General features: G+C 39.0%; 1 protein-coding gene across 1 annotated transcript in view; it reads left to right on the top strand.

Moving 5' to 3' along the window:
- The window catches only part of LOC116722001 (uncharacterized), a 28,762-nt gene extending 18,099 nt beyond the window's left edge, over positions 1-10,663 (top strand). Inside the window, exons 2-6 of the mRNA XM_032566082.1 lie at positions 5,774-5,844; positions 8,313-8,615; positions 8,749-9,012; positions 9,324-9,418; positions 10,139-10,663. Coding sequence (XP_032421973.1) covers positions 5,774-5,844; positions 8,313-8,615; positions 8,749-9,012; positions 9,324-9,418; positions 10,139-10,276 — 871 coding nt within the window. The 3' untranslated portion in view covers positions 10,277-10,663. The remainder of the gene's footprint in view (positions 1-5,773; positions 5,845-8,312; positions 8,616-8,748; positions 9,013-9,323; positions 9,419-10,138) is intronic.
- Positions 10,664-14,747: the final 4,084 nt, after the last annotated feature.

Raw genomic sequence — 14,747 nt, forward strand, 5'->3', positions numbered from 1 at the left:
GGATTTACATTCTTTGATCTTGTTTTCAATAGTTAAGGTTGATTCTTGGTTTTTGGTTATAACATTTCCTAAGTATTTAATTTCAGATTTGATTGGAATGCTAGATATTTCTTTTAGGGGAGTGTCATGAATGGCTATAAGCTCACATTTTTTTAAATTTAGTGTTAGTCCTGAAGCCTCAGAAAAATTTTTAATTTTATCAATTACAATTGAAACCTGCTTGTGATTTTTTTAAGAAAACGGTGGTGTCATCTGCTAACTGGCTAATGATTAATTCTGTACCAAAAACATCTAATTTCTCAATGACTACACAGTTTTTAAGATAGATTGCTAACATTTCTGCAACCAAATTAAAGAGATATGGGGAGATGGGACACCCTTGAGGAATTCCAACATTAATGTTAAATCTGGCTGTGGTGCCCTTAGGTAGTATTACACAACTATTAATGTTTTGATATAAACCTCTAATTAAGTTAATAAAATTGGCTCCAAAACCAAAATGTTAAAGAACTGAGAATAAGAATTGATGTTCCACCGAGTCAAAGGCTTTATAAAAGTCAAGAAAAAGAATAAAGCCATCGTCTTGGATCATGTCCCTATATTCAATCAGGTCCTTCACCAGTCTGATATTGTTGTGGATTAACCTTCCTTTTAAGAAGCCAGATTGTGATTCTGCAATAATGTTTGAGATTCCTGTTTGGAGACGCATGGTAAATATGTATGTTAGTAATTTATAATCAGAATTTCTGAGTGTAATAGGTCTTCTATTCTCAATAAATCTAGGGTCATTGTCTGGTTTGGGGATACATATAATAATTCCTTGATTCATTGTGGTAGGTATAGAATAATTTTTAAAAATTTCTGTAAAAACTTGATGCAGTAATATTTTTATGTCTTCCCAAAAATGTTTATAAAAGTTTCCTGTAAGTCCATCTGGACCCGGTGCTTTATTTATTGATAAGCGATTAACAGCCTTATCAAGTTCTTCTATTGTAATTTTGTTGTCACAAGTTTTTTGGTAGTCATTCTCTATTTTAGGGATAAATGTTTCAATTTGTTTTAAAAAGTTGTGAGATTTTTGTTCTGAGAATTTGGAGGTATATAATTTGTTATAGAATTTAAAAATTTCAGTTGATATTAATTTTTCATTGTTGGTTTCTACATTATTTATTATTAAGGATTTGATAGAATTTTGTTGTTGTCTTCTTCTTTCCAGATTACAGAAGTAGGCCGTGTTTTTTTCTCCTTCTTCGATCCATTTTGCTCTTGATCTAATAAAAGCCCCTTTGGCCCTCTGGATATACATTTCATCTAGTTTGGGTTGGAGGATTTGTATTTTTTCTTTGTCTTCCATTGAAGGATTGGGCTTATTGCAATATAAATTTAGTTGTTGTACAATATCTAGTTCTTTTTTTTGGAGTTGTTTTTTAATTTGTTTACTGAATGAGATAGAAAATTGTCTGATCTTGTACTTCAGGAATTCCCATAATATTTTGGATTAAATCTTTGATTTTTTGGCAGTAGGTATCATTTTTAAGGAGACTGCAGTTAAATTTCCAATATTTACTTGTACCTGATTTCCAGTTTTGAGGTTTCATTTGAAAAGAAATAAGGCTATGGTCAGTCAAAGGTGCTGCAGAGATGTCTGAGTTAATTTTATTGGACAATAATTCATTTGTTATAAGCCAATAATCAAGTCTTGACTTGCTATTTGAGCCAAACCATGAAAATTGATTACAGTTGGGATTAAGATGTCGCCATACGTCAACTAGATTTTGTTCACTGCAGAAATTGTAAAATATTTTGTTAAGGTAACTTGAGTTATGTTTAGAGGGCCATTTATCAAAAAAGTCATCATGAACAAGGTTGAGATCCCCACCAATTATAATATTGTTTGTTGAATAAAAAGATTTTAGGTGATCTAAGTTTAGGGTTGTTTCTTCAAGTAATAATTTGTTCTGGGTTTGATTGTTATAACCATATATGTTTAATAAAATAAAAATTACGTTATCCAAACATACAGTGAAAAATAGCCAGTGACCATTTTCATCCATTTTACTTGAGATTATCTGACCCTGGAAATTTTTAAGAAGAATAGCGACCCCTGCTGATCTTGAAGAGCCATGACAGAAATAAGTTTCATCTCCCCATTGTTTAGACCAAAAGATGCTATCTTCTTGTTTAGAATGAGTTTCCTGTAAGAATATTAAATTTGCATTTTTCCCTTTACAAAATAAAAAGAAACTTTTCCTTTTAGTTAAATCTCTTAGGCCCCTTGCATTAATAGAAATTAACGAAAGTTCACTTGTCAAGTTAAACATAAAAAATTAAAAAAACAAAATAAAAGGCTGAACAGTATTTGAATAGGTTTACCTGAGAATAAATTGAACTGTAGGTAGCAAAAACTCCTGAACTGATAAAATTATCTGAAGTCAGAAATGTTGTGTAGATCTATTGTGACGTTAAGGAGCAACTCGTTGTCCATTGATAAAGGCATATGGGCCTTTGAACACCGCCTTTATCCCAGCTCTTCGTGCTGGCTCTACTTTGGGCCACACAGCCAGTCGTGCTTCTCGGTCTTCTTTGCTGAGGTCCTCGGAGAACCGGATGTTGAGCTCCCTGCAGATGGGGTGTTGCTTAGTGGATCTCCAGAGTTCATCCCTGAAGATCCGACCAGTAAACTGGACAATAATCTGCCGTGGGCGGTTGGTGTCGTTCGGGCCAAGGCGGTGTACAGTGTCGAGAATGAAGTCCATCTTCTCTTTCCATTGTGGGAAAATCTGCTTAATAACATTCGCGACTTTCTGTCTTGTGTCTTCCTCCTTTTCCTCTTTTAAGCCGTTAATGCGCAGATTCCATCTTCTTTTGTAGCGCTCTGATTCTGCCGCTTTTCTTTCAACCTCTTGAATCTTCTTTGTCAGCTTGGCATTTGTGGTTTTAAGTTGTGTAATCTCATTTTCCTGCTTTTCGTTTGTATTTTTACAATCTTGAATTTCAGCGCTGTTGAACTCCACCGCTTTAGCAATATTTGCAATGGAGAGCGTGTTCCGTTTCATTTCTTCTCCAAAGTTCAGCATCATTTTCTGTAGATTTTCAACTGCTTCTAAAATCTTGGCATTGGGTGCATTTAAACTAACCTCCTGGTCTCCTTTTGTCTTCTTCTGTGGTACCGGAGGCTTGCATGGTGATGATAGGGCGTTTTTAGTCCCTTTGGCATCGGTGTCCACACAGTGATCGTGAGTTAGCAGAGCCTTGTTAGCTTTGCTGTTAGCCATTATCCTCGTTGTTTTTTTCTTTTGCTTGTAGTTATCTTTCCCGTCATCACTGGACGCTTTAAGTTATTGTTATTATTATTAAATTACGACTGTACTCCTTTTTTGTGTCTAGTCTGGACTTCATAATATTTAACTACTTATTTAGGGAGTTCGCTACCCGGAGCTCATTACTGCGCATCCGCTCTCTCCGCCATCTTGCCGTCCTCTCCGTAACATTTATAATGGTGCTGGAGGACCCCAAACAAAAGAAGAAGAAAGTAGGGCGGAGCTGGAGGACCAAACCCCTCATAGCAGACACAGAGGAACACAAAGACAGACAAGTATAAGAGGACAAATAAATTAAAGAAAACATTTTGTGAAAATATACAACTAACAATATAGACCCAGTTACACGCGCTCCCGCGACAGGGCATGCGGTTCTCGGCATAACACCTGTTAGTTGCTAAAATTCAGTATTTGGTTAAATTAGGAAATACCAGTGGCCCTGCGTTAGATTATTTATAAATATTGTTGTTTCTGGTTCAGTGTGATTACGGCGCTCGGTAACCTCATAAATTATGCCCAGGTCTGCATGACCGATCGGGGAAGGGGCACTCATTAAAATATAATTTGAGTCTTTATAACGTCGTTCCCTCGGTTTATGAAATCTTGGTCACAAATCCGCGCGTAAGGATTATAGAAATCGTGGCTGCGGTTTGCGCCTCTCTGATCAAGTTAGCTAACAGTTAGCCGCCGTTGAATGAGCATTACCCAAGTCAACGGAGGCTAACTGTTAGCATTTCTGTAGTCCTGCAGCACAGGAACGAGCACAGGATCCGTTACTCACAGTTAACTCTTTATTTCTCCGTCTTAGGGGGATTTATTTTTTGGCAAAGCAAATTAGTGGCCTGCCAGTATTTGCATGCCCTCTCTATTTCCCCCAAATATTATCGTATTTATATGAAACTCATACCAGCAGCTCATAGAACAAGTGTGATTATGTAGAAAAAGTTATTTCACTCTTAACTCTTTATTTGTGCAAGCCAAGGTAGGAGGAGATTATTCTTTTTGAATAATTTTTTGCTGTCTTACCCTTTGTTGTGAAATAATGAATGCGTAAGATCAAATAGTCCAGTGACATCAGATGAGGAAGGTCAACAACAATGGTCTCCAAATGTCCCTTGCCTGAAAATGCATGCCTGCAATGTGAAAATATTGGATGGCAATGTGTTGTATGACATTTTCTACATAATGACATGTCCTCTGAGATACCGGTGTGACTTTCATATCTGTACGACACATTTTGAGCTGAAAAACAGGGGATGCAAATATATCCATGTGGAAAAGAAATAGAAAAAACATTTTAAAAAATAAGCCTCATATCGTCTTCAGTACTATATGTGTTGTATATTGTACAATATAACCCATATATGATTTACTCTTGAAAGTGGCCACTTTTACAATTTTTTTTCATACAATATAAGTAAGTACTCAAATTATATAAGTTTTATTTTGTTAAAAAAATACTATACTAAGGATCTTATACTTGGCATCAGTGTGTTATGCAATAAATATAAGTTTCTAATAAAAAAAGATAAAAACCTTATAAGAATTTTATACATCTTTTCCATATGGGTCGGCAGGCTAATAATTTGCTGTGCCAAAATATGCATCCCCTGCTAACTCAGACAAATGGAGAGTTAAGAAAGATGTAAGCTTTTCTACATAATCACACTTGTTCTCTGAGCTACTGGTATCGGTTTCATATCAACAGGACAATAGACGGGGGATGCAGATATTGGCAGGGTCAGAAATTAAAATGCATCCCCTCCTATATTAATTTGTTATCACCATTACCTGTATAGTCTATATTAATAGACTAGACAGTATACATAATTATATATGTATATTATAATTACAAGTCTAGTATAATTATTGTCTAGTATAGTATATTACTAGACAATGTGATGGTGATGGTGATATCAAATTTTCTACATAATGGACCTCTGTTTTGTCATGAGTTAATCTATTATGGTGTTAAAAGAAAAAGCAGGGAATTGCAAACCATTAGCGGAGAACATGTTCATCAGACACTGACTGTAAAAAGTTCGACTCATGTCTCAATGAAGGTGTCAAAAATTTATTTATTTCAATTCATCTGCGAAACAAAATCCACCGTTTTATGGCTTATATGGTTAAGAAACATGATAATATTATGAATATTTTTAAAAGTTGCCTCTTCGATCATATTTCAGTCCGTTTTCAGTCCCACAACAGCTGCAGACATGCGTTTCTCGGTATAACACCGGTAAGTTTGGCAGCTTACCGGACTAAACTGTGGACTTCAGTCTAGTCATGATCTAATTTAAATCAGTAGATAAATCTAACTTCAACCTAGGTATATTAGGCATACAAATGTTGCATCTACTTTTTAAATTTTTTTTTAAATCATTTTATCTCTTGGTTGTTGAGGTGAAAAAATATGTTTATCTCATCAGACATGTCTTTCAATCTTTCAGGGCAGTTGGACATCTATGGTTCAAGATGAAATGCATCTCGCTGCTTCTACTCTTCGTTGAGCAAATTCAAGGTAACAGATTAAAAATAATTTGAATGCAACTTTTTTTAAGCTCTCCATACCAGTTCAGTTTCTGAAATCAGCTGTCTATACACAGCAATTAAATACTTTTGTGTGGTTTATACAGTGAGTATCTTGGAACAGACTGAAATAAATTAAAGATCGCTTTTGTTTCCATTTAGTGCCTCTCTGAACAGTTTGTTGTTACCTGAGACTTTTGGTGTTTATTTACATCTATTTTTGAAAATTAAAATTAAATGTGTTTTCTGTTTCATAACTTTGAACAAAATTAGTTGGATTCTTAAAACTGTTTTTGGTGCATTCATATTCAAATGTGCCTGTTACAACTAATCCTAATGAGGTCAGAACTGCTTCATTAACTCAGTGCCACTGTGATAAAATGGACAGACATCCCTGTAAAAAATTTTGAATTATTTGTTTATCCATCTTTATCAAAACAATTTGGTATGACGGAGTAGATCAAACATTATCTACATCAAAATGCACTCCTCATTAGATGATTATTAAGAAGTTTTTGTGTCTCTTTGAAGGCCTGATTACTTTTAAAGTTAAACGGAAATCACTTAAACAGAACCTGACAACAGAAAGTAGATCAAAATGAATAAAAAAGCAAAACATCAATCGCTAATTTATATGAATTTAAGAACAGATAAGAAACAAAATCAGTAGCTGAGTTTCCATTGCAAATGTGAGCAAATCTTTGTTGATGTTCTGCTAATGTCAAAAAACGCAATTTCACAATTGCGATGTTTTTATTAAGTAAGAATCAAAATCACACTAAAAGTCATTAAAATAATGGCAGCGACAGATTTAAACAGTTACATAAGATATATTTATAGTTCAGCCATCAGAGGAAATATTGTCATCTTATTCAGGCATTGGAGCAACAAACCACTTGGGAGCAGATGTGGCATTTTGGGGAAATTGTAGTTGTCGATTTCACATAAGAGCTGTTTGAATGTTACACAACTTTTTACGAACTGTGCGATTCTGTAAGAGCTCCGGTGGATCCAGCTGCATATTGTACGAAAAACATAGAAACAAACCATCATCCTCCTCCTACTTCCTTTTTTCTTCGTCTTTTCCTCCAGTAGTACCATTTGGCTGTTGATCACGTGACTTGTGAAAAACGTGAAAAAAGTGTTTCCGTTGCAGTTTGTCAAATTACATCTATTTAAATGCGGTTGAAAAACCACCTCAAAGCGCTAAGCAATTATTGGGGAAAAAAAAAAGTTTTTTGTTTTTTTTTCCTTTTCAAAAGTGGCAAGTTTCCATTAAGCAAATTTATTTTCTATTTTTCAATTTGCACAATTTTATGAACAATGGAAATGCAGCTATCAGCCTGGAAATATTTCAAAGCAGCTGCTATTGCTCTGAGAGACTAGTGATCCACAGTGAGAACAATTATCCACAAATGGAGAAAAGGAATATAACACTCGCTGCCCTCTCGGCTAAGAACAACAAAAACAGAGATTAAGAAAAATGAAATGGAATAGAAATATCCTTTATTGTCTCACAGTGGGAAAATTCAGCTGTGCCAGCAACATCAGGACATCAAGGTTTAGGCTAAATAGATTTTTTTTAATGTATAGAAACAGAATAATATTTACTGTGCAGCAAGGATAAAAATGGCCTCCTTGGGCTGCTGACCAAAACAAAAGTGGAGCTGCTTCCTCTGATGACAGTTGGCTTCACATGTTATCATCACAGACCCGTATCAGCTGACCTGTTCAGGGCCAAACCAGCTTCAAATTCCTTACATCTGGCCATCATTTTGGGATTTTAAATCAAGCTCACTATGTAGCAGGACACACTAGTCAGTCCACATCTGAATAGTTTTAAAAAATAAACTAAATAAGGTTGTTTCAGTGGCCAGGTCCTTAAATTTGATTTCTGTTAGTTTCATACTGATTATTATTATTAATATAATATAATCTTATTTTTATATCTTGTTTTTAACACTTTAATAACTTTTGTGTGAACCTTCATACCTGATGCTGCTGTTCTACTTGAATTTTACCTTTGTGGGACAATAAAGGTTCTATGTATATATATATATATCTGTTGATTGAGATACTGCAGGATGATATTAAACAGGCTGTTAAAGCTTGAAAAAAGCTTAAATGTGGCCAAATTAAAAATCCCTTCACAGTTATGGAAAACAGACGTCACCAAATTATTGCAAATGCTTAAGGCCGTTTTATGTTAAGGAGGAATTACTATTTTACACTGGATCAGGTTTGTTTCAGAACTTTATTAAATCAAATTATCATTTCACAGCCAGGCTTCTTTTTGTCTGACAATAAAATTAATGTTATGAACTGAAACATTAAAGTTTGACTGAAAAAGTAAAAACAGAACAAATCTGTAAGGGACCAAACACTTTTCCATTGGATTTGGTAACATGGTGCTGTTGTGCTTTCTGTTTAGTCTGAAATTAATTTGTTGTGTTTCAACAGGTTCCTCTGAGATCATCCAAAAATTTCTGCCAACCGGAAAGAGATCATCTATCAGTTTCCCTGCAGATGACCTTTCCAAACATTTTGTGGTTTCCTTGTTCTATAATACAAATATAACTATAGGAACATGTTACTTCGATGGAGATCCAAAGCTGATGAAAGATTTCACTGGAAAAGTGGAGCTTTCTTGTCCAGCATCGCTGATATTTCCGAGTCCACAGAAATCAGACTGTGGACTTTATTCTGTACGGGTCACGGGAGATCAATCTAAAATAGGGAAGGGCTTCAACGTCACATTCCAAGGTAGGTTTTTCTGCATTTAAGGACACATTATAAAAAGCAGCTTATAAATGTAAACTCCTTACCTGTAATCTGTAGAACCGCGCTGTTAGACTTCACTTTGCTCTAATGTCTCTCATCTGTTCTTCCTCATCAGATCCAGTGTCTCCAGTCGGGTTGAAGGTCATTTCAGAATCCTCCTGTAAAGCAACCTGCAGTACAGATGACGACGAGATCAACGGCATTTTCAGGTGTGATGATAAATCCTGCCATCTGGTGGGAGGACAGGGGTCAAAGATCACCAAGTCTGGGGCTATCCTCAGTCTCTACCAGTCAAATGGATCAATCATCTGTAACCATAGCAACCAGGTCAACTGGACCCAAAACAAGAAAGAGATCCAGCCCTGTTTGAGATCTGAAGGTAAGACTGAGTAGTAAAGAGCGTTTTGGTTTAAACCATCTGGAAAACATGTTGTTGCTTAGCAACATCAGGAAGTAAAGCAGCTTCCTGTTCATCACCAGAAGTTTACACATCAAATTAGAAATGGGATGTTAAACTCCAGACGTCTCCGAATGTTTAGATGTGTTTCTGATTTAGCATAACTGTATCCAATAAGTAGTTTTTTATCAGAACTCAGTAAAACTTGTCTGATTTCTTAAAGTCGTCGTCTAGAATCAAAATAAATCATATTGAATTCATTGTTTTATACTCTCTTGTTTTCTCTTTTTTAGGGTCCACAGAGCAAACTGCTCTTATTGCTGGGGTCATTGTGGCCATTGGTCTAGTTGTAGCTGCCATCATTGGTGGTGTGTGCTACTGTGAGAAGGTAAGTCCATCCATGTAATGCATCATAAATATTGCCTCATTCTAACTAATTTCAGTCTGTGTAGGTTTGATGTTTAGGGTGAACTTTGTTCCACTTTGTATTCTACATCAAAATGAGAGTTCAGTTCACTTGCTCCTGTAACTGCCTTAATATGTAATTATTTGATTTCTCTTGGTTATGAATTTCATGTATTTGGCCTTGTATTTTGGATTTGTTGCATCTTTTATGCTGCTGTCTTGGCTAAGTCACTCTTAGAAAAGACGTTAATGTCAACGAGTAAATTTTATTCTTTATAACATAAAGGATACATACATACATAGTTATTTGTTTTTGCTGTTCACCTATCTATATTTAACAGCATCTTATAACAGATCTGATCTCAGAGATGTTTGGTTCAACGTTTTCAGTTTTTCATGTGTGTTTATAGAAACTAGTCCATCACCCTAAAACAAGGTTTATTTTAAGGTTTTTATGTTCCAACCAGCATGGAGTCATAATGTCATCTACTGGGTTAGCAAACGGTTTCATTAAAGGAAACCACAGTCTTTGATCACAATTTAAACATTTAAAGATTAGTCAAAAAGTTTTTGTGTATTTTAAAACATGAACTAAAGTGGTTTAAATGTGTTGCTTCCCTCTCAGAACTGGAAGCATTCTACCGTAGAATAGTAATACTAATCATTAACTGACTGTTTTTAACTTTGACATTTCTGTCCCCAGAGGAATCTCGCATGTTTTGCCCCAAGAGAGCCATCGAACTCGCAGGTACCTCAACCTCAGCAAGTCAACGGAGACCCCTGCATCATTCCTGAGTCTGACCACCTAATGAAGGAAAACATTGAAGTGTCACCTGTTTAAAAACACGGACCGTCGCTCTGTGCTGCTTCACAGGCCCCTGACCAAAGCTTATAAACGCCAGAAATAGTTTTCCTGTAACTTCAGGTTACAGGCGGTGCATACAAACACATGGTTGATGGAGCTAGTTCTCTCGTCTTGGCTCTGATTGGTTGTTTCTGATGGAGTATTTTTGATGATGGCAGTAGGACTAGGGATGGGAATTGTTTACAAACTCATTATTCAAGTCCAATTTTTGGGCCAAATCATGATGTACGAGTCAGATCAATTATTCATAATGATTTCTGCTTTAATTTATCAGTGTGCCTCATTCAGTCCGCTTTGCAGCCTAGAATGACAAACGGAGATGAAGGGAATTCATTTTAATCAGTAATCTATACTTGGACTGAATTATTTTTCTGCGTTTTTGTTTTTATGAAACTGTCACTGGAAGTGCCACATGTTTATGTAAGCAACTGCCTCCATTTAGAATAGAATAGAATAGAATAGAATTCAACTTTATTGTGATTGCACTGTCACAAGTACAAGCAACAAGATGTAGTTTGCATCTATCCAGAAGTGCTCTACGAGATATAAATATTTATTTACAGATGTACAAGACTATGTATATATGGACTATAAGGGGTTATAGCAAAGAGATATACTGTAGATATTGTGTATAAATATAAATATGGGAGCTATATGCACAGATTATACAGAATATACAGATTATACAAGAATGTTAGGGAATGGATTATAGATAAATAATGGCAGATAAAATTTACAGGTTGTATGTGTGTGTGAAGAAAACAGTCCGTGATGTGTGTGTGTGTGAGGATAGTCCATGTGTTATTGTTGTATGAGAGGATAGGGGAGTACAGTCCTTATAGTTTATGTTTTATGTCAGGAGGCGTTCAAAAGCATGACAGCTGTGGGAAAGAAGCTGTTCCGGTGCCTGGTGGTTCTGGTCCGTAGGCTTCTGTAACGCCTCCCAGAGGGCAGGAGGGAAAAGAGTGTGTGTGCTGGGTGAGTGGAGTCCTTTGTGATTTTCCCGGCCCTTTTCAAACACCGCTTCCTGTAGATGTCCTTGATGGCAGGGAGCGGTGCCCCGGCGATATACTGGGCAGTTTTCACCACCCTCTGCAGCGCCTGCCGGTCGGAGACAGAGCAGTTCCCGTACCAAGCTGTAATACAGTTGGTGAGGATGCTCTCAATGGTGCAGCGGTAGAAGTTTGCGAGGATCTCTGAGGACAGGTGGTTCTTCCTCAGGGTCCTCATGAAGAAGAGGCACTGATGCGCCTTCTTAATGAGTTTGGAGCAGCTGGTCGTCCAAGTCAGGTCTTCGGAGATGTGGACTCCCAGGAACTTAAAGGTGTCCACACACTCCACCACTGTCCCCTTAATGTGGATGGGTGGATGTGGGTCAGCGTTCCTCCTGAAGTCCACGATAAGCTCCTTGGTCTTCTCGGTGTTCAGCTGCAGGTTGTTTTAGTCGCACCACTCAGCCAGACGGTCTACCTCCTCCCTGTAAGCGGCCTCGTCATTATCTCTGATGAGGCCGATCACCGTGGTGTCGTCTGCGAACTTGATGATGGCGTTAGAGCCATGGACAGGTCTGCAGTCGTAGGTGAAGAGGGAGTAGAGGAAGGGACTCATCACACAGCCTTGTGGCACTCTGGTGTTTATGATGATGGTGGATGAGAAGTGGTTGTCCAGCCGGACATGTTGAGGTCGACTGGTCAGGAAGTCAAGCAACCAGTTACACGAGTGGACTGATGCCGAGGTCTGTGAGTTTGGTAATGAGTTGTGATGGGATGACAGTGTTGAATGCTGAACTAAAATCAATCAAGAACAACAGTCTGGCGTAAGTGTTCTTACTGTCCAGGTGAGAAAGGACAGAGTGCAGCGCTATAGAGACTGCATCCTCTGTGCTCCTGTTCTGCCTGTATGCAAATTGGTGGGGGTCTAGTGTTGGGGGGAGACAGGATCTGAGGTGTGCTAGGACCAGCTGCTCCAAGCACTTGGTAATGATGGGGGTAAGAGCTACCGGGCGGTAGTCATTGAGTCTGGTTGGGTTGGGATTCTTGGGGATTGGGATGATGGAGGTAGACTTGAAGCAGGTCGGTACCACAGCGCGGGCCAGGGACAGGTTGAAGATGTCCGTCAGCACTCCTGCCAGCTCCCCAGAGCACGTTCTGAGGACACGTCCAGGTATGCCATCAGGACCCGCAGCCTTGTGGGATTTAATCCTGCTCAGAGCCGCTCCTACGTCAGTGGGGAGGAAAGTCAGTGGCTGTTGGCCTGGGGTGGTAGCTGCTTTGGTTGCACTTGTGGTATTCCCTCTCTCAAAACGAGCATAGAACTTCGTTGAGGAAGGAGACATCAGTAGAAGCGGGGGTGGTATTGGGGTTCTTGTAGTCTGTGAGAATCTGAAGGCCTTGCCACATACGTCGGGGGTTGGAGTTAGAAAAATTATCCTCCACCTTCGTTTTGTAGTGGTGTTTGGCCTTCTTGATTCCCTTCTTCAGCTCAGCCCTGGCTGCACTGTAAGTCTGTGCATCCCCTGACCTGAAGGCGATGTTGCGGGCCTTCAGCAGGAGACGAACGTCTCGGTTCATCCAGGGTTTCTGGTTGGGGTACATGGTAATGCGTTTGTAGGTGGTGACACGTTCTATGGTGGTGGAAATATGGTCCAGTACAGATGAGGCGTACTGATCCAAGTCTGTATGGTGGAAAATAGTCCAATCTGTATTCCTGAACCGGTCCTGGAGCACAGCGTCTGAGCCCTCTGGCCACACCTTTACTGTCCTCACGGTAGGTTTCGCACGTTGGATGAGTGGTAAGTACCGAGGTGTGAGGAACAGGGAGAGATGGTCTGATTGTCCGATGTTGGGGAGGGGTGTCGTGCCGTGGTGGCGTAGGGGTTAGCGTGACCCATATTTGGAGGCCTTGAGTCCTCAACGCGGCCGTCGCGGGTTCGACTCCCGGACCCCCCATGTCTTCCCTCCTCTCCTTCAGCCTACTTTCGTAAAAAGGGACACTAGAGCCCACAAAAAGACCCCCTGGAGGGGTAAATAAAAACAACAAAAAAAAACCATTGTAGGCTCCAGCCAGATTGGAGTAGACATGGTCCAGGGTCTTGTCTCCTCTGGTGTGGCAGAAGACATGTTGGTGGAATCTGGGAAGAACTGTCTTCAAGTTGGAGTGATTGAAATCACCTGCAACAATAAAAGCAGCCTCGGGGTATTTGGTTTGGTGTTTGCTAACAGCCGCATAGAGTTCTTTCATGGCTAGCTTGGCATTAGCATCCGGGGGGGGTGTACACGGCAGTGAGGATGATCGAGGTGAATTCCCTTGGGAGGTAATAAGGTCTGCATTTGACCATTAAAAACTCCACATTCTGTGAGCAGTGACTCTCAGTAGTAGCAGAGTCTGTGCACCAAGCTTTGTTAATATAAATGCACAAACCTCCGCCTCTGGTCTTGCCGGAGTCATCTGCTGTCCTGTCGGCTCGGTGTGTGTGGCGTCCACTTAGCTGGATAGCATTGTCCGGGCAGCTGTTGTTTAGCCATGTTTCGGTGAAAAACATGACATTTGAGTCCATAATCCGTCTGTCACTCCTGATGGATAGTTGTAACTCATCCATTTTATTAGCCAGAGAACGGACATTGGCGAGGAAAATGCTGGGTAATGGGAGCCGGTGTGGTGTTAGCTTTAGCCTAGCTCGCACCCCTCCACGCTTACCCCCCCTTTGTTTACGTTCTCGTACTGCGTACTCGCCTGCGTACACTTCCACCCGGCCGGGAGAAGTGAGCAGCCTCCGGTGTTCTGGAGATCTCTGGGATGAGTCGGAGATCATAGAGTCAAAATTGTAGCTCCAAAGGTCCAGAAGTTCGTGTCTGCTGTAGCGCAGCAACGCTGTGCAATTCGGGGAAAAAAAGTCCAGTAAAACAGCGTTGCAATTTCTATGGTGCGTTTTTAGCCATTTCACAATGTTTGTAATTATTTAGCAAAGAGGCATAAAAAATTTACATAATTTCTCACTGTGTTTGATAAACATTCAGTATTTGCAACGGACAGAGGAAACAAATTAGCCTGGTAAAGATCAGCCCCTTTTCCTAAAGCCATTCGCTTCGTACAATCGTTACTGAGAAAAGATTGCTTTCTGTGTTCATGTTTTAAATTTTAATGTTTCCCCGTGATGTAAATGACGCACCAGTTCGACTATGAAGCTTACTGGAAATAACTTGCACTGTAAACTTCTCTGTGAAGAGAGAACAATAACAGGATCTGAACAAGCCTGTTAATTTTAATGCTCTACTCCTACATAGGACCACACAGAGGAGCCAGATGTGCTTGATATTCATTCATAAATTGTCTGTTGCAATGAAGTGAGAGTGAATTTCCATAAAGACTGAACAAGCACTTTTTGAGTCAGTTGTGCCTTTTGGGATAATGTGAATGTACTACCTACTGTGCAATTTGAAAATGACTA

This window comes from Xiphophorus hellerii, chromosome 6, assembly GCF_003331165.1.
Source record: "Xiphophorus hellerii strain 12219 chromosome 6, Xiphophorus_hellerii-4.1, whole genome shotgun sequence".
NCBI lineage: Eukaryota > Metazoa > Chordata > Actinopteri > Cyprinodontiformes > Poeciliidae > Xiphophorus > Xiphophorus hellerii.